This window comes from Oryctolagus cuniculus, chromosome 15 (genome assembly GCF_051225735.1).
Source record: "Oryctolagus cuniculus isolate XC-2025 breed Fujian yellow rabbit chromosome 15, ASM5122573v1, whole genome shotgun sequence".
Classification (NCBI taxonomy): Eukaryota; Metazoa; Chordata; class Mammalia; order Lagomorpha; family Leporidae; genus Oryctolagus; species Oryctolagus cuniculus.
Genome location: NC_142881.1, coordinates 87,984,761 through 88,004,232, shown reverse-complemented (window position 1 = coordinate 88,004,232; position 19,472 = coordinate 87,984,761). Strand labels below are relative to the sequence as shown.

Here is a 19,472-nt window from a genome sequence, read left to right as displayed (position 1 = left end):
AAATAAGTGAGCCATCCTCTCTGCCTCTCAGTGTCTGCATTAGCATGGGAGGCTGGAGTCAGGAGTTTGAGCCAGAATAGATCCAAGACACTCTGATGTGGGAAATGGGTGTCCTGATCAATAAGCTAAATGTATGCTTCCTATAATAAAAATATTTTAAAAATAGAAAGTTACTTCCCATTGAGAATATTAACTGCAAACAGCTTTTGAAATGGTGGTCATCAATTAAACTATTTATCAGTGAGAGTATTTTCTGCCCAACAGATCAAAGAGGGATGGAGATATTGATGGAGGTGAGGAACGAGACAACTGTCCAGGAGTTCATCCTGGAGGGCTTCCCTGCTGTCCAGCACCTTGGGAAAGTCCTCTTCCTGGTGCACCTGCTGGCGTACCTGGCCTCCATCACAGGAAACACGCTCATCATCACTGTCACCTGGGCTGACCAGCGCCTCCACACACCCATGTATATTTTGCTCAGCAGTTTCTCCTTCTGCGAATGCTGTTTTATTAGCACAGTGATTCCTAAGCTGCTGTCCATCTTTCTTTTAGGACAGCAAAGAATTCACTTTACTGCGTGTCTCACACAAGCCTTTTCTTTCTTATTCCTTGGGTCAACAATTTTCTTCCTCCTGGCTGTGATGTCTTTGGATCAATACCTGGCCATTTGCAAGCCTCTACACTACCCAGCCATCATGAACCTGCGGGTGTGTTTGCTTCTGGTTTTCTGCTGCTGCACGGTGTCCTTCCTCTTCATCACTGCTCTGGTTCTCAAGGTTTCCCAGTTGTCCTTCTGTGGCTCCAACCTCATCCCTCATTTCTTCTGTGATCTAGGTTCCTTAATTAACCTCTCCTGTTCTGACACCAAAGCTGTTGAAATATATACCTTCTTCCTTGCTTTATGTGTCATTGTGTTGTCCCTCATTGTAACCATCATAGCATACAGCAACATTGTAGTCACCATCGTGAGGCTCCCGTCAGCCAGGGAGCGACAGAAAGCTTTCTCCACCTGCTCATCTCACCTCATCGTCCTCTCTCTCATGTACGGCAGCTGTTTCTTCATCTATGTGAAGCCAAAGCAGACGAGCAGGGTGGACTTCAACAGACAGGCTGCTCTGGTGAACACGGTGCTGACCCCAGTGCTGAACCCTGTCATCTACACCCTGCGCAACAAGCAGGTGCACCAGGCTCTCAGGGGTGCTGTGTGCAAGGTGAGACTGCAGAAATAGGAAAAGGAGTTTTGGAAGGAAAATGGCCTATTGTTCATCCAGTTCAATTTTCCACCATGGTGAAAATCTCTTCTGCAGAAACTCCAAATTCGGCAATTTATCTCTCACCATTTATAACCTAGATACCTGCTACCTTATCTTGCAATTCAGTACTTTTCACTATTTGAAAATATGAATTACTCCTCCATATTGTGCTGCAAAGTATCTTTTGTGATATTCTCATTTTTTAACTTTATATAAATTCAATTAAAGTAACATTGATGGAGAGCATAAATCAAACCATAGAAACTTTCTTTGCCAACTTATTCTTTTGAAGCGTGTTTGAAATTGTCAGAGGCAAGTTACTTCCATGCTGTATATCAGGCTGGAAAACTGTATAAAATCATAATACGATAGACTTATGAAAACAAATGATAACTCATTCATTGTTTTTTAAGATTTTTTATTTGAGAGGCAGAGCTTTAGATACATAGAGACAGACAGAAAGATCTTCCATCTGCTGGTTCACTCCCCAAATGGCCACAACGGCTGCAGCTAGGCTGATCTGAAGCCAGGAGCCAGGAGCTTCTTCCAGGTTTCCCACATGGGTGCAGGGGCCCAAGCACTTGGGCCAGCTTCCACTGCTTTCCCAGGCTACAAGCAGGGAGCTGGATGGGAAAAGAAGCAGCCAGGACAGGAAGCGGGGTCTGTATGGGAGGCAGGTGCAGCAGGCAGGGGCTCAGCCTAAAGGCCACAGCACAGACTTCTCACTGTTTCCTGTCATGTAAATGAATCAGCTAGAAGCTAAGTTTTCTCTTGGGATCTGTGGTTTTGGAGCCACAAAGAGCCTAGTGTAACTGCAGGATATTAGAACAATCACTTTATCATCTTCTAATTGTGCAAAATTTCTTTAATGCAATTATTTGTAAACCTTTCTTAAAACAAAAAATAAAAAAGGAAGCATTTGTGCCTTTTCTCTTGTAATTGACGGTGCCAAGACCTGGAGCCATCAGGTTGCTGAAAGGCAGGCTGTGTGGTTCTGAGTTCTCTCCTCCCATGTAAGAACTATGTTCTCCTCATGAGACTTTCTGTGTAGGAGCTGCCATTTGCTTGGCTGACCATTTCTGTAGCAAGAAGGTACAGGAGACACAGTTAGAAAAGTTTAAGAGGAGGATAAGTTCCTGAATATGAGGAAACAGGTTAAAACTGCATCAGTTACTGTGTGTCGGGTTCATGAGTGGACTCCATGCAAGGTCAGCTGTACCCAGAAGGAAGCAGTTTCACCCGACTTGTACACACGGAAATGTCCCTCCAAGCCAGCCAAGAGTGCTTTGCCAGAGTTCTCAGGAGGCTGAGGTAAGTAACCTGCAGTGTGCCCGTCAAGGGGAAGGTCAAGGCACTGTGGCTGGGGCCACGGGGGTCTCTTCAATCTCCTTGTTACATTGGCCACATACGCTGGCTCCTGACCTTAAGCCCACTCTGTCTGGATGTTCGTCCGTGGAGTAATTAGCCTCATTTTGAAAGATAATCATGGAAAGCCTGACTTACAGATCTAAGGGGCAGTGCTTCAGATGCAGCTGGAGCCAGAGCCAACCAGATGATCACCATCAGCTTCCAGTATCATCTACTCAAGATTTTCCTTTACCCTTGGCCAGCCTATAGGTGGCTTCAATTGCTTGCCTTCTGGGGTAACACACACCTTCATACCTGAGGTTTCTGAGCCTTAGGTGACCATCTGCTCAGCACTTCATGCTCATGGCGGCAGCAAATAAATTTCCAAAGTTATTACCTCAGAAACACCAAGAAGGAACCTAATGAATGTTACTAGTTTCAGCATGCGGATTTATTCTAAATTCTCCACATGAGAGCTGCTCCATGTCTTTCAGCTTTGCTCATAGTCTGTTTTGTATCAACAAGTGATGAATATGTCATTTATGACCAAAACAAATCAGAATCTTTCTATCCAGAGATGCAGGGCAGTAACTGGTGAGATGGCATCTATCCTAATGCAACCGTGCTGACTGGGTGTCAGCAGGCTGAGGATGTCATCCGGTTGAGCCTGTCCTAACGGGCATCCACAGCAGAGGTTTGCTGCTGACCCTTGCTTGCAATTCCCCTTGACTTGTCCACTGATGACCACTTGCCTTGCCTTGACCAAATGGTAGTCGGAGCCTAAGTACAGAACATTCCTTCTTCTTCTTTTTTTTTTTTTTTTAGAAAAAGTATGTAGTTTATTTGTACATGACACATTATAAAGAAGAATTTATTTCTACTTTTTGAATGCAGGTGCAAAGTGAGTACTCCAGTTCCTAGTCTGATAGGGAATTTTCATTGCCAAACAAATCATTTTGAGTTTGAAGAGTATGTAAATACAAGATGTATTGGTAGCACATTGGAGGGTTTACTCAACTCTGTTTTTGGGAATCAGGAATTTTTCATGGAGGATGTGACATCTGTGATGAGATGGACTTTGGAGTAGTGCTATGGTTTTTCTATTCTGTCATGAAGGTTAAAGAAATGGCTGGTAGAAGGAATGCTACATGCAGTGTGTCAACTCCTAGAGCAGAGACAAAAGTGTAGAACATTCCTTCTTAACAACTCATTCTGAGTATTGGCCAGCCACAGGAAGAACCATTTCTGTGGAAGGGTCTGGTTTTTCCACCTGCTCCCCCTCACCTTGGCCTCTCCCCTACAACAAAGATCCTGTTAGCCTTGTTACTCCTCCATTTAAAGCAAAGCTGTCTTACTGTTTGACTTTGAGATGCTTGCAGATCTTGCGGTTGGAGGATCCTCTCTATTGTAATAAACACATATTGAAGAGATTCAATCCTTGCCTAATTCTGGATTCTTTTGGTTTGATACTGCCCACGCAGGCTGATGTAGGCCAGCATGAATATGTTCTACCTATGGGATAACAGTTATATCCTCACAGCCTGTTTGAACCATGTTTTCCATGTTTTGTGTTTATCATCAAGACTTTCATAAGACTAAAACATTGCTTTCTCTCAGTTTTTGAAAACTTCAATGACAAATAAAAATATAAGGGTTTATTATTTTATTACCTGCTAAACATATTATGAAAATAGATTATTTAAAGATGAAACAAAGATACATATTAAATTCAAATATTTCTTGCTTAACTTATTGTTAATCTAAAACAACATTTTATTATTTGAAAGAGAGAGTTTTTTGATTCCCTTAAGTATAGGATCATACCATCTCAAACAGGAATAATCTGACTTCCTCCTTTCCAATTTGAATCCCTTTGATTTATTTTTCTAGATTAATGGTTCTGGTTAAAACTTGCAGAACTATATTGAACAACAATGGTGAAAGTGGGCATCCTATCTGGTTCCAGATCTTAGTGGAAACGCTTCCAGCTTCTCCCCGTTCAGTATGATGCTGGCTGTGGGTTTGTATTATATTACCTTGATTGCTCTTAGGTATATTCCTTCTATACCCAAATTGCTTAAGTTTTTTTTAATCATGAAAAGATGTTATATTTTACAAATGCTTTGACAAAGTTGCAAGATATAAAATCAACACACAAAAATCATTAGGCTTTGAATACACAAACAATGCCATGGCTGAGAAAAGAACATGGAAAATCAGTCCCATTCACAATAGCTACAAAATTTTTAAATCTATTGGGATAAACATTAAAGGCCTCTATAATTAAAATGATAAACAATTACAGGAAGAAATTGGAGGAGATAATAGAAAAAGGAAAAAAAGTCCTTCATATTTATGGGTTGGAAGAATTGATTCATCAGAATGTCCATACTATCAAAAGCAATTTACAAATTCAATGAGATCCCAATCAAACTATTAAGGACATTCTTGTCAATCTAGAAAAATGATCCTACAATTCATATGGAAACCCAAGAGTCCCAAACAGCCAATGACATTTTAAACAATAAAAACCATGTCAAAGGCATTATAATACATAATACAAAATTTCAAGACGTATTACAGGGCAGTTACAATCAAAACAACCTGGCGCTTCCATAAAAATAGACATGTGGACCAGTGGAACAGATTTGAAACCCCAGAAATCTTTGACAAGCAAGCTAAAATCACTCCCTAGAGAAAGGACAGTATATTTAACTGATGTTGTTGGGAAAACCGGTTCTTCGCATGCAGAAGTATGAAACAAGACTTCTACCTTACACTCTACATAAATATTGAGTCCAATGGATGAAGGATCTAAACCCAAGACCGAAACAATCAAATTACTGGAGGAAAACATAAGGAAAAACATGGCAAGACATTGAACTAGGCGAAGACTTCTTGGATAAGACCACAAAAGCACAGGCAATAAAAGCCAACACCCAACAATGTGGAGGGACAACTGAAAGAATGGGATAAAATGTTTGCAAACTTAGATAACAGCTTAATATCTAAAATACCACAAGGAGCTCAAGAGACTCAACAACAACAAAACAAACAACTCAGTTGAGAAATGGTTTAAGGACATGAACAGGCATTTTTTGAAGGAAGAAATACAAAAGGCCAACAGACATATGCGAAGTTGCTCAGGATCACTAACCACGATGAGGTTTCACCTCACCCCAGTTAGAATGGCTATCACCCTCAAATCAAAAGTTAACAAATGCTGGAGAGGATGTGGAGAAAAAGGTGCCCTAATACATTGTTGGAGAGAATGTAAATTAGTACAACCATCATGGGAGACAGTATGGAGCTTCCTCAGAAACCTGAAAACAGACGTACCATATGATCCAGCCATCCCACTCCTGGGAATTTTCCCAAAGGAAATGACATCATCATATGAAAGAGCTATTTTTTAAAAAACTTTCATTTAAGTTATACAAGTTTCATGTATTTCATATATACAGCTTAGGAACATAGTGATACTTCCAATCCTACCCTCCCTCCCACACTCCAATCCTTCTTCCTCTTCCCTCTCCCATTCCCACTCTTTTACAAAGATCTACTTTCAGTTTACTTATTGAACACAAACTTAAGCCTACACTAAGTAAGAGAGTTCAACAAATGGTATGAAGAAATAAAATGATTCCTCAACAGTAGAGACAAGGTCTGGAAACAATTATTTAAGTCTGGATTGAATGAGCACTAGAGAAGATTTATTCTACATAGGTAGACAATAGGATGGAGAGGTATTCAGAAAATAGTTGTTGGAGACAAGTCATACCATTGCCCTTTCTATCTCCTGGTAGGCAGCCTTTAACATGCAGTGAGAAGGCCAGAGGATTAAGATTCTTCATTGATGACCACTTAATATGGGATGGAGGAGAAGGCACCTGTCTTACTGCCTGAAGTTAGGCTAGGGCCAAAAGGAGCTGAGCTGTCTCTAACACTCGAGTTAGTGCTGCTCTGTGAGGCTTCTATCTCACTGCAAGGTTCTGTGGTCGAGGCCACAGAAACATTTTTCACCAGTGATATTAGGTCCCCTAATGTGGAAGCAAATCCCAAGACATGATGAAGGAATTTTTTGTGAGATTAGAGAAAATCATGATCATAGGGTATTTTTTGGGGTCAGTTAACTTTTTTATTTGTAATATTAATCTATTGGCTACACATTTTGAGTACTTGGTTAGAAGTATTATGTGGCATATTTAGAAGATACTTATTTTTCTGCTTGGCAATAGATTGTAACGGAAAATTACTAATATTCTTTTTTTTTTTTTTTTTTTTTTTTACAGGCAGAGTGGACAGTGAGAGAGACAGACAGAGAGAAAGGTCTTCCTTTGCCATTGGTTCACCCTCCAATGGCCACTGCGGCTGGCACACCGCACTGATCCAAAGGCAGGAGCCAGGTGTCTCTCCTGGTCTCCCATGGGGTGCAGGGCCCAAGCACTTGGGCCATCCTCCACTGCACTCCCGGGCCACAGCAGAGAGCTGGCCTGGAAGAGGGCAACCGGGACAGAATCCGGCGCCCCGACCGGGACTAGAACCCGGTGTGCTGGCGCCACAAGGCAGAGGATTAGACTATTGAGCCGCGGCGCCAGCCACTAATATTCTTAATATTACATTATTCCTTATGAATACTGGTAGTTACCAGTAAAATTTTATTTATTCAATAATTTTAAGATACATGTATTCTTACGTGTAATATTCAATTTTATCTTTTGACAAAGTACAAAAGTTACATATGAAATAAAATGTTTTATTTTATGTTTGTAATTTAAGGAATTTATTGATACACTAGATATTCAGAGTCCCAGCAAAAGCGTGATAATATCTACACTGTAATTATCATCAATTCTCATGTTAATGTGATTTAATACAAAGAACAGATTCAGTGTAGTTCATGCAAACAATTCTAAGAACAAAATGAAATTTCCTTGTCCCTCCCCTTCTCTCTCATTCCCTCTCACCCTCTACCTATTCCTCCCTTCCTCCCTCCCTTCCTTCCTCTCTCCCTACCTCCCACCCTTCCTTCTTCCTTCCTTCCTAATTTCTTAACTTTTTAGATGACATTTTAATCTATGTTATAGACATAAATGTATGATATAGACATAACATGCAAAGGCTTCAGTGCACTAGGATTTTGCCTAGTGGTCAAGGTGCTACTAGGAAACCCTGCATCTCAAACTGGTTGTCTGTTTCTGAATCCCAGCTTAATTGCAACTTTTTGCTTTCTGCTAATGCATACCCATGGGGCAGTTGGAGATGGCTCAAACAGGTGAGTGCCTCCAACATTTGACTTCGTCTTAGGCCAGCTTGAGATATTTTGGTCATTTGGGGAGTGAAGCAGCAGATTGGACACTCTCTCTCTCTCTCTCTCTCTCTCTCTCTGTCTCTTCCATTTCAAAGAAAGTAAGAAATAGCAATAAAATAAATGATGAGTAGTCTCATTTGAAAACAAACAAGTCCAATTCCCTTATCTGTATTATTTTAAATGAAAGAAAGTTATCCTTTCTTCAGTTTTTTTCTTTTCAACTTTTATTTAATAAATATAAATTTCCAAAGTACAAGTTTTGAATTATAGCAGCTTTCCCCCCATAACCTCAATCCCACCCACAACCATCCCATCTCCCACTCCCTCTCCCATCTCATTCTTCATCCTAATTCATTTTTAATTATCTTTATATACAGAAGATCAACTTAGTATATATTAAGTAAAAATTTCAAAGAAAGCTCAATGAGACTTGATGAAGGAATGGAAACGGTGGCGATGTGGGATCCAGGGAACAGGACAGCAGTCCAGGAGTTCATCCTGGAGGGCTTCCCTGCTGTCCAGCACCTGGGGAACATCTTGTTCCTGGTGCACCTGCTGGTGTACCTGGCCTCCATCATGGGAAACACGCTCATCATCACCATCACCTGGGCTGACCATCGCCTCCACACACCCATGTACTTCTTCCTCAGCACTTTCTCCTTTGTGGAATGCTGCTTCATAACCACGGTGATTCCTAAACTGCTGGCCATCTTCCTGTCAGGGAGGCAAGTGATTTCCTTTGCTGCCTGCTTCACACAAGCTTTTTTCTTTCTTATCTTGGGGGCAACCATCTTCTTCCTTATGGCAGTGCTGTCTCTGGATCGGTACCTGGCCATTTGCAGACCTCTGCGTTACTCCAGCATCATGAGCCCCAGGGTGTGCTCCCTCCTGGTCACTGCCTGCTTCACTTTGGGATTTCTCTTCATGGTGGTCCCAGTTATCCATCTTTCCCAGTTGTCCTTCTGTGGTCCCAATGTCATCCCTCACTTCTTCTGTGATTTTGGACCTTTGGCTAAGCTCTCCTGTTCTGATACCAAGTCTGTTGAAATGTTGTTCTTTGATGATGCTGTTTTAGTTCTTTTTATATCCCTCCTTGTCACCGTCATTGCATACAGCAACATCGTAGTCACCATCGTGAGGCTCCCATCAGCCAAGGAGAGACAGAAAGCTTTCTCAACCTGCTCGTCTCACCTCATCGTCCTCTCTCTCATGTACGGCAGCTGTCTTTTCATCTATGTGAAGCCAAAGCAGACGAGCAGGCTGGACTTCAACAGACAGGCTGCTCTGGTGAACACGGTGCTGACCCCAGTGCTGAACCCTGTCATCTACACCCTGCGCAACAAGCAGGTGCACCAGGCTCTCAGGGGTGCCCTGTGCAGGGGGAAGTAGAACCACAGCTCCTCAGTGGAGGGTGTAGCTTCTCCTAGATTGAATCCAATCTTTCCAATCTACAGAATCTTCTCCAGAACTTTATAGTTTTAACTGTGTTTATTCATGTTTGATTTTTATCTTTGAATATCAAGAGCTGATATTTGATACAATAAATCTTTTTGATAGCTCTATATTCTATCTTACTCTAGGATACAATATTATCTGCTATATTCATTTCATTAATTTTAAATCAATAAGATCCCAAGAATTTTAATTTAATCAAGAACCTCAAATCTGTGAATATATTTCATGCATGCTGAATCTCAGCTGAGAAGCTGTTTTTTCATATATTTACTTGTGATAATTATAAGGAGATAACTAACAGAATTCTTAAATATTAAGAGTATCAAATTGGGGCCAGTGCTGTGGCATAGCAGGTGGGGCCACCGTATGTGGTGCTGGCATCCCACATGGGCACCTTTGCCAATTTCTCAGTTCTGTGATTTGGACAGGAGGGGGACAGTGGAGTAGGCCTTTCTGAGTATCCCCTGAGGTTTCTGACACAATGTGTCCTTCATCTCACCCACACTTGGTTTCACCCTAACATTACCTTGCCATTCTCTGGGTCATTCTCATGTCCCAGAGAGCTGCTCCTCTTCCTTCATCTGCACCTTCAGTTCTGGGATCTCAGGATGTGGTTTCAGCTCCAGACCTGCAGGAGACACAGAGGAGGGACTAGGTCAGGTCTCAGCCTCAGTTTCCAGGGCATGGTGCAGTTCCCCAGGGACTCAGAGGAACCTGAGCAGGAGGACCTCAGAGAGGAACAATACACACTTTACCTCTCTGATTTGGAACCTGAGGCCCATAGAGACTAAGAGGTTGTCTCAGCACCACAGCACCTGATGGTAGTAGGGCCACCCCATGAGCTTTGACCTCCAGTTTCCCTGTCCCAGGCTTGGCTCTTGTCTTCCAGGAATGCATGGCTGGGTTTTGTGAACTTTGCATAAAGCATTGGAATTTCTGCTGCAAAAAACAAACAAAAGTAAGAAGGTCCTTCCTTGGACACATCTTTTCTCACAATTCTTTTCTGCCATTATTTATTCTCTGTTTTCAATCACTGGGTGATAGAATTTGAGAGAGAACACTCAAGTTTAACATAGCCCTGCCTGTCCTGTGGAGCCCTCACCTCCGGAATTCTCCCTCAGGCTTTCTCCTCTGCTGCAATGCTGGAGAGTGTCAGACCTCATGGGGGTCATTTCTGTATGAAGATCCATGCTATTGTTTTTTTGTCCTGGAGCCAGGGAGAGTAGAGATTCCTTCTGGGCCCCTGTAGACCTAGCTTTTCTACTAGGCTGTTCTGCTAGTGTCAAAGATAAAAAAAATTAAAAACCACCATGAACTATGCAAATCAGGTCAATAAAGATTTTCCAGAGGTGCCTGAGATTGTGAGAACAGCCTCTGGTAGAAAGTGGTCAGAGCCAAGCACGGGGCATTGGCAGACTGACTCAGGTAAGGTGTATGTGCAAAACAACCAGCTGCTGACATCAGGAAGAAGGCAAACATCAGAGGAGTGTGAGAAGAAAGGACGATTACTGGCTCAAATGAAGATGGAAGTATCGCAGGCTGAGACCCAGAGGCAAGGCCCATGTCACAGAGGATTAGTCCTCGGCCCTGAAACCTATCCCAGGAAGTCCTGTTGGATTTGCCCATCTCAACTTGAAAACTCTTGGATGCATGACTTCCTTGTAGCCTCCATTTCTACCCTTGCTGAATTAGAGCCACTGTCACTGTCACCCTATGTCCACTGCACACTGGGGGCAGATAAGCAGTTTGTTTAATGTCAGAGTCCACAGATGGAGGGAATCATAGAAAGCATCCACACTCAACAAATGCCTTCAACACCTCACTTACATCTCACTTTCATGAACCAGGTAAATTCCAAACTTCTGATGTGAGGCATCTACCTGACAGGTGAAGTTTTTTTTATTCCTTATATGTTCTGGATTATTAATTCTTTATTAGCTACACAGTTTGTGAATTCCAAAATCAATGGCCTTATTATATACTCACAACTATCTTGATGAGATTTGATAAGTGCTATCCAATTCTCAACAGCTCAAAAAAATTAAATACCTTGTGATAAGTTCAACCAGATGTTAAAGACTTCTTCAATGGAAATTTAAAAGCAATTGAATTTAATGATAGAAATTAAAGCAGACACAATATAATGAAATTTCCTCGTATGCTCTTGATTTGGAAGTATTAATATTATTAAAATGTCAGAACTACCCAAGACAATTTAGAGATTCAATATAGTCCCCATCAAAATTCTGATGACATCCTCACAGAATTAGAAAAAAAATCTTAAAATTCTTATGAAAACCAAAAAACCAAAAGTCTCAGAATACTGAAAGTATTCTTAACACAATGAAGCCAAAGCTAAAGGCATCACCATGCAAAATTTCAAGATGTGCCACAAAGCTATTGAGACCAAAACGGTATGGTACCAACATAGCAATAGACACATAGGACAATGGAACTAAAGAGAATCCATAGAAATTCATGCACCTACATCCCAGTTAGTTTGACAAAGGTGTGAAAAACTCTCCCTGAAGAAATGTATATGAATTTCATAAGTGGGGCTGGGTATTTTGTCCTTTGCCATTGATTTCTTGATTTTACCATCGATTTTCTTTCTCTCTTTGTTAAAGTATTTATTTTAGTTATTTATTGGAACGTTGGGGAGGGGGAAGGGGAGAGAGAGAGAGAGAGAGAGAGAGAGAGGCAAAGGAAAAGAGAGACTGACCCTCTATTGGCCTGTTAACTTCCAAAATAGCCACAATGGCAAGGGCTGGGCAGGCTGAAATCAGGAGCCAAGAGCTTCATCTGGGTCTCCCATGTGGGTGCCACAGCGCCCCCACAACCCTGCCCTTCTGTGCACGCCCTGTCGCCCCACGCTGCACTCCTGGGAGCCTCCCTTAGTGTGACCGCGCCAGCTCCAGAGCCTCTAACCCTAGACAGTGCGGGATGACCTGCAGCCACCTAAACCTCACTTCCTTACCTGCACTTCAGACCTCAGAGACTTCTGCCGGCCACAGTTATAAACTACAAGCCCGCCCGCAGGAGGCAAGGCCTCCTCTCTCTAAAAGACAGCGGATTCTAGCTCGTGGAGTCTGGTAAGTTTCAAGTCAGTTTTTCTGCACAGCACCGCAAACGCAGTGGTCCAGGCCTCTGCTGTGTCCTGGTGGGCTAAGCCTCCGGCTGCAGGGCCGGCTTCCCCCGTGGGCGCTGGTTCCGTCCTGGCTGCCCCTCTTCGTCTGGCTCTCTCCTAATGGCCTGGGGAAGCCGTGGAAGGTGGCCCGAGGGCTTGGGCCCTGCTCCTGCCTGGGAGACCCCTTGTTGTGGCCATTTGGAGCGCGAACGAGAGGACGGAAGACCCTCGTCTCTCCCCTCTCTGTAATTCTCTCTCGAATAAATAAACACAATGGTAAGAATAAAACTAGTTGAAAACAGGAGGCCGTGGTCCCGGAGAGCGCCCCCTGCCGCCCGGGCTCCGCAGCCCCGCGGCCTCCCCAGGGGCCCGGCCCTTCCCGCCCTCCCGGGAGCTGTGGGCGCGGCTCCCGCATCCCCCTCCCCTCCGAGGAGCGGCGTCCTGAGCCTGGGGCCGGCGCCCGTCCTCCTGGAACCCGTCCCTGGGCGCGGTCCGCCCCGCGTCCCGTTTCCCTTTCTTCTCCTCTGACTCCGGTTCCGGAAGGCGGCCCTCACGTGACCCCGCACCGCTGTCCCGTCCCGGAGCCCTGGCGCGGGTCCTCCATTGTCCACAGCTCCGTTTTCTTCAGCGGGGTCCGCAGCAGCCCCCTCGGCGACCTGCAGGCCGCGCTGGGGGTCGTCGACGGCGCCCTCGGGCGCAGGGGCCTCGCCTTCCTGAGGGCTGAGGGCACCGGGTGGTGGGCGGGGCTTGCGGCGGGCGGGAAAGCGCCGGGGGCGTGGCGGGGGCGTGGCCTGTGGGCGCCCGCGGTCTGGGGCGGGGTCGTCCCGCGCGTCCGCGCCCCCGCCCTTCCCAGCCGTGTTGGAGCTGACGGAGGAGCAGGTGCGCGGCGCTGTGGCTGCGGGGTTCCCTCTGTGGAGTTAATGCTCGCTCTGCCACCTGAGCTCGGTTTCCGCTCTTCTCTCTGGGGTCCCGACCCTGCCGCCCCCGCCGTGGACCCCTCTTCCCGGGTCTCTCTGGCCCGGATCCCGAGGGAGCCGCAGAGTCCGGAGAAGGAGCCTTCCTTGTGTGGGCGGTCCGCTGTATTTATTGCTCCGGTTACTTAGCTGCTGTTGGTGGGTGATTGCTTCTACCTTTTTTCCCGCGTCATGCACTTTCCCAGGCTTGTTTTGTGGATGAACTTTAGGAAGGTATTGAAAAGTGAGGCAGATAGTCAGGCTGTGAGTTCTCCTGCGTCTCTAGCTGCCTCTTCTCTCGCGTTTCCTGCGCTCTGTTGATGGCCACCAGTAAGAGATTTCCCAAAGTCCGAGACACCTGGGTGCTTGCAAATGCTCCTCTCCGCAGTTCTTCCTTCGGTTTGGTTTTGATGGTTGTTTATTATTTCTTTTTCCTCTGTTTTCTCTCTCTCTCTCTCTCTTCTACCTCACCCTGTAGGCTGAACTCTCGATGTAACGCAGGGTTAATTATACTTATTTTAAAGCAATTGGAGAAAGATACCAGCTAAAAAAAGGGAGGGAATAAGAGATGGAGGAGGTAGTCTGAAACTGTAAAAAAGGTATAGTTATGCATACCAGCATATAGACTCACCTGTAAGGGTACAGGCTAAGAACTACTCATGGGGCTCCAACCCCATAAGAATCGGTGGTATAAACCCATCTTCAATGTTACAATGATCAACTTAAGTGTTAAAGGCAACAGATAGACCGAACTAAGTTTAAAAGGGATGACATAAATACCATCAAATACCCAGTAAAAATAATAGAATTAAAAAGGAAGGAGGCGCCAACATGGGAAGCAGTCCGCACAGTAGACTCCTAGAATGACTTTCGCAGTAAATGACACTCTGACCTCAGAATCAACCCATAAGGCTTCCAGGTCGGGCTGAAAGGCCTGCAAGAGCATCTCAGGCATGGGGAGACAAGACTGCGGGGGGGGAAAACAACAACAACAACCCTACACGGAGGATCTCTGGGAGACCTCAGAGGAAAGGAAGGGTCATCAAAGAAGGAGAGACTCTTCTCTGAAGGGAGAGGAGAACATCCTCCTTGCTTATGGCCGTGTCCAAGTAGCGACAGGGTCTATGGTCACAAAAGGCCTCCATAGGCCTGGCAGCTCAGGTCAAGAGCATGGGGTGATCACTGACGTCATAAAAAAAGTGTTAGTTGTTAAAGGAATAACAGTAGTCAATGTGCACTTGTGCCCCAGGTAGGACCTCTGTCCCTATTGAATTGACTACAAATTCTCTCCCCAAACTGTACTCTGTATATTGCATGTGGGCATGGGGACAGATTGTTGACCTATATGATTAGCATAGAGATGGTCCTCTATATATAAAGTCATACTAAAAATGATCCATAAATTAAGGAGATGGGAGAGGGAATGGGAGGTGGGAAGGGAGTGGGGTTGGGGGCATGAGGGAAAGAACCACTCTATTCCTAAAGTTGTATATATATAAAAATTCATTCATTAAGTAAAAAAAGATTATGCTTTCTAAAAAAGAGAAAAAGAAACTCAATAGTCTTCAAAGAAGAACACAAGGATGATACATCTGTTGGGAGCTCTTAGACAGAACTATAACTTGTGAGATGTAATAATATCCTCCATTTAATGCACTACAAGTAAGTGATTCTGCAGAACAGTTTCACTATTAAGGCCCATGATACAACTCTTTGAGGACAGAAGGCAGTGCACAGTGACTCTCACTGTGTCTTTAAGAAGTAACACTCTTATGTCTGACATCAGTGATCACCCAAGCCACTTGACATGAGCTGCCTCGGCTACAGAAGCCTTCTGGATCCACCTAGCTCAACAAGGCCATAAGCAAAGAGGAAATTCTCTCCTCCCTTCAGGGAAAGTACATCCTTCTTCAGGGGCCACTTCTTTCCACGGGGGTCTACCCACAGGGGTCCTCTTTGTAGGGCAATTTTTGCTCGAGTGTCTTAGATTTCCATGCCTGAAATGTTCTCATGGGCTTTCCAGCCAGACTGGAATGCCTTATGGGCAAATTCTGAGTTCACAGTGCTACTCATTCTATGAGTCTGCTGTATGGACCACTTTTCATGCTAGAGCCTCCACACCTTTTGAATTCTATTATTGTTTCCAAACACTTCATCCTGTTTATATGATCACTTTAACACTTGATCCATCTGTATGTTCACTTTACCACTTAATCCTATCCATTTGTCTTTGTAGCACTTAACCTGCTATTTTTATCAGGCAGCTTCAGGGATTTTGGGGTCTGATGGCAAGTTGTTAAGCAGTACCCTTAGAAGTAAGGGATCTAATACTTGATCCATCACATGCTGCCTCCTAGTGTGCACATTAGCAGGAAACTGGACGGGAAGCTCTTTGATGATTCCAAACCAGATACTCAAATATAGGATGTAAGGGGCGGGTGCCGTGGCTCACTCGGTTAATCCTCTGCAGAAAAATTTTGAGCAAAGAAATACCTTCACAACATGAGTAAAAGAAACAAGCTTTAGCCTGGCACCATGGCACACTTGGCTAATCCTCCACCTGTGGTGCTGGCATCCCATATGGGCGCCCGGTTCTAGTCCCAGTTGCTCCTCTTCCAGTCCAGCTCTCTGCTGTGGCCCGGGGGGGGGGGGGCAGTGGAGGATGGCCCAAGTACTTGGGCCCCTGCACCCGCATGGGAGACCAGGAAGAAGCACCTGGCACCTGGCTCCTCGCTTCGCATTGGCACAGCGCCATCTGTGGCAGCAATTTGAGGAGTGAACCAATAGAAGGAAGACCTTTCTCTCTCTGTCTCTCTCTCTCACTGTCTATAACTGTACCTGTCAAATTAAAAAAAAATATAGGATGTGAGCATTGCCAAATGCATCTTAACTGTTGAACCAAATGCCAGTCCCAAAAAGCTCAAAATTTTAAGGTTTATATTTGAATGGATTTTATATTTGAATGGTTTATATTTGAATTGGGATTTTTTTGAAATTTTAAATTTTGATGTGATTTTAAATTTAAGATGTAGGAGTCTCCACTGTGGCACAGTGGGTTAAGCCACCACTTGAGACACTGGCCTCCCCTATGAGTGCTGGTGGAGTCCCAGCAGCTCCACTTTCAGCTGATCCAGCTCCCTGTTGATGTGCCAGGGAAAGCAGTGGAAGACGGCTCAAGTCCTTGGGCCCTTGAGCTCCTGTGAGATACCCAGATGGAAGTCTGGGCTCCTAGCTTTGTCTTGGCCCAGCCCTGGCTGTTGCAGCCATTTGGGGAGTGAATGAATCAGAAGATGGAAGGTCTCTTACCCTCTCTCTGTAACTCAGCTTTTCAAATAAAAAATCAATCCTTAAGCATGCAAAAATGATATTGTAATGCACATATGCATAGTGTAATGATTACTGGAGACCAGTAATTAAAAATATTCATCATCTCACAGTTATCCTTTATGTGCCTGCACATGGTAAGGACCCACAAAATCTACTCTTAGAAAATTCTAATTCTAATAGAGAATATAGCTCCATTAATAACTCAGATTCTCATGCTTGACTTTCAGAACCCTAGATTTAGTTCTTCTGTATAACTACTACTTTGTACTCTTGGGTCAGCATCTCTCTATTCTTCCCACTTGAATCCACCACCTTGATGACCACCCTTATATTCTCTGTTTTGACATATTCAACTATTTTCCTTTTAGATTCCATACATAGCAGACATCATGCAGGATTACTGTTTCTATATCTGGTTAATTTCACTTTCCATAATATCCTCCAATTTCACCCAGTTTATCACAAATGACATGAGTTCCTTTATCTTTGAGTTGGACAGCATGCCATCATATCAATATATATACATATAATCATACATCTATCATGTACAATGTATTGCTACACATTATATATATATATATATATATATATATATATATATATATATACATACACACACACACAAATATTTTACACAGGTATGTATGAGAATGAATCAAAAGGTTCAAGGGATTCCAAAGTGTCATGGAAAACCCATAGTATCCTTTTGTTAAAGCACACTTTTCAAGCCATATATAGCCAGCAAGATATCTTATCCAGTCATCTGTTGATGGACAATTAGGCAGTTTTCATCTTGGCTATTGCAATCAGCTAGGGATTGCAGATATGTCTACTAAAGGTTGACATTTTTTTTCTTTTTTGCACTATATCCACAAGAAGGATGGATGGGTCCTTTGAAAGCTCCTGGCTTTGCACAGGCCCAGCTCCAGCCATTGCAACTGATTGGGGGAGTGAACCAGTCGATGGAAGACACCTCTCTTCTCTCTTCCTGTCTCTCTGTCACTCTGCCTTTCAAATAAATAAATAAATACTTTTAAAAAGAGTATCAAATTAATGCAAGGATAGTTAGCATGGTCATAGTGCTGAATTATGAAGAACAGCACACACGCACACATATTTGACCCATTCTATCATTCACTTGCTTAAGTCAGTTACTCAGTCCAGTTGTTTTCAATGATGAATAGTCTGTGTTTAATGGATATATATTTTTTGCAATTCTCTTTCTTCACAAATCTTTACAATTCTAGTTGTCCCTGTGATGTAATCACATAAACACCTTGGTTGAAATCAAAGTCCTCTTGGCTTCCTTGATTTTGGAGGTTGACTTGAGCACTTAAAGACTTGAATTTGAAGCCCCTCTAGAAGTGATGCATTATGAGATCTGGAACAAGGAACTGGATCTTTTGCCAGCTTTAGGAAATATAAAGAATTTGGGAGAAATCTAATCAGAGGTGGGAAGAAGTCCAATTGTGACTATAACTGTTTCTAACTTCACCTATGAATAGGTCCCCACATTTGTGGAAGAAGTGAGGCTGTGATCACCTTTAGCACTAATGTGAATTACATTATTCAGACTTCATATGACATGTGACACACTTTTACAAAAGTACCACTTGAGCATGGTGTAGGGAAAATTCTATGACTTAATGGAAGATTTCAAGTTACAACTGTAATTTAGGTGGGATTGATGGAATGTAGACAAAGCCCTGTAATTGGAATTGGTTTGGTAAGCTGGTTCATGGCAAAGATGTTTTACCTTGACCACATGGTTTCGTCATTGTGAGGATAATAAATGGCTGTGACGTGAAACTTCTATGGATATAATCAGAAAATAATTTGAAGACTAGACTTGACTTAACTAACCATGGAAGTTTTTTGTTTATCTCATATGTATAAAATTTCCATATGATTTTGCTAAAGCTTGTTTCTTTTTTTTTAATTTTACAGGTAGAGTTACATACAGTGAGAGAGAGAGAGAGAGAGAGAGAGAGAAAGGTCTTCCTTCCATTGGTTTACCCCCCAAATGGCCGCTAGGGCCGGCGCTGTGCTGATCTGAAGCCCCGAGCCAGGTGCTTCCTCCTGGTCTCCCAGGAGGGTGCAGGGGCCCAAGCACTTGGGCTATCCTCCACTGCCCTCCCAGGCCGCAGCAGAGAGCTGGGCTGCAAGAGGAGCAACTGGGACTAGAACCCGGCACCCATATGGGATGCCGGCACTGCAGGTGGAGGATTAGCCAAGTGAGCCATGGCACTGGGCTAAAGCTTGTTTCTTTTACTCATGTTATGAGGGTATTTCTTTACTCATAATTTTTCCTGCATAGTCATTGCCTTTTTTATGTCTAAAATTTGAAACTATATAATGGATCATCATTGAAAATCTACTTTGTAATAAATTCAAAAATACACAATAATTTCATTTTACTCTCTCCTACAAGTATATAGTGCATCATTAAAAAATTACATTGTATTTGAATAACACAATTTGCTCATTACAGTTAATACACCATAGACTTGCCAAAATTTCCTTATCCATTAATCTGTTGAGGGATATTTGAACTGTTGCCACTTTTATTCAATGGTGAATACCACTGGTATGATATGTGTGTGCATGTATTTATTTGAATTCCTTTTGTAATACCCTTTCATATAGTCTCTGAGAGAAATTCTGGGGAGTGGAAATGTGCATCAGTTGCTCTAATAGGTATG

At 43.4% G+C, this 19,472-nt stretch overlaps 3 protein-coding genes across 3 annotated transcripts; 2 read left to right on the top strand and 1 right to left on the bottom strand.

The window, feature by feature from the left end:
- The first annotated feature begins 272 nt into the window (after window positions 1-272).
- LOC100349877 (olfactory receptor 6C75) lies at window positions 273-1,281 on the top strand. Its single transcript, XM_070058377.2, has one exon. The coding sequence runs from the start codon at window positions 276-278 to the stop codon at window positions 1,224-1,226; it is 951 nt and encodes a 316-aa protein (XP_069914478.2). The 5' UTR covers window positions 273-275; the 3' UTR covers window positions 1,227-1,281.
- Window positions 1,282-8,331: 7,050 nt separating this feature from the next.
- Window positions 8,332-9,882, top strand: LOC100351365 (olfactory receptor 6C74). The gene has a single exon (XM_002722534.6). It carries the CDS (start codon window positions 8,332-8,334, stop codon window positions 9,295-9,297), a length of 966 nt encoding a protein of 321 aa, XP_002722580.4. The 3' UTR covers window positions 9,298-9,882.
- LOC127488304 (uncharacterized) lies at window positions 9,142-18,537 on the bottom strand. The gene is made up of 5 exons (XM_089313649.1): window positions 18,527-18,537; window positions 13,057-13,399; window positions 10,119-10,302; window positions 9,890-9,991; window positions 9,142-9,279 (listed from the first exon to the last, which is right to left on the bottom strand). The coding sequence occupies exons 1-4, from the start codon at window positions 18,535-18,537 to the stop codon at window positions 9,912-9,914; spliced, it is 618 nt and encodes a 205-aa protein (XP_089169775.1). The 3' UTR covers window positions 9,142-9,279; window positions 9,890-9,911.
- Window positions 18,538-19,472: the final 935 nt, after the last annotated feature.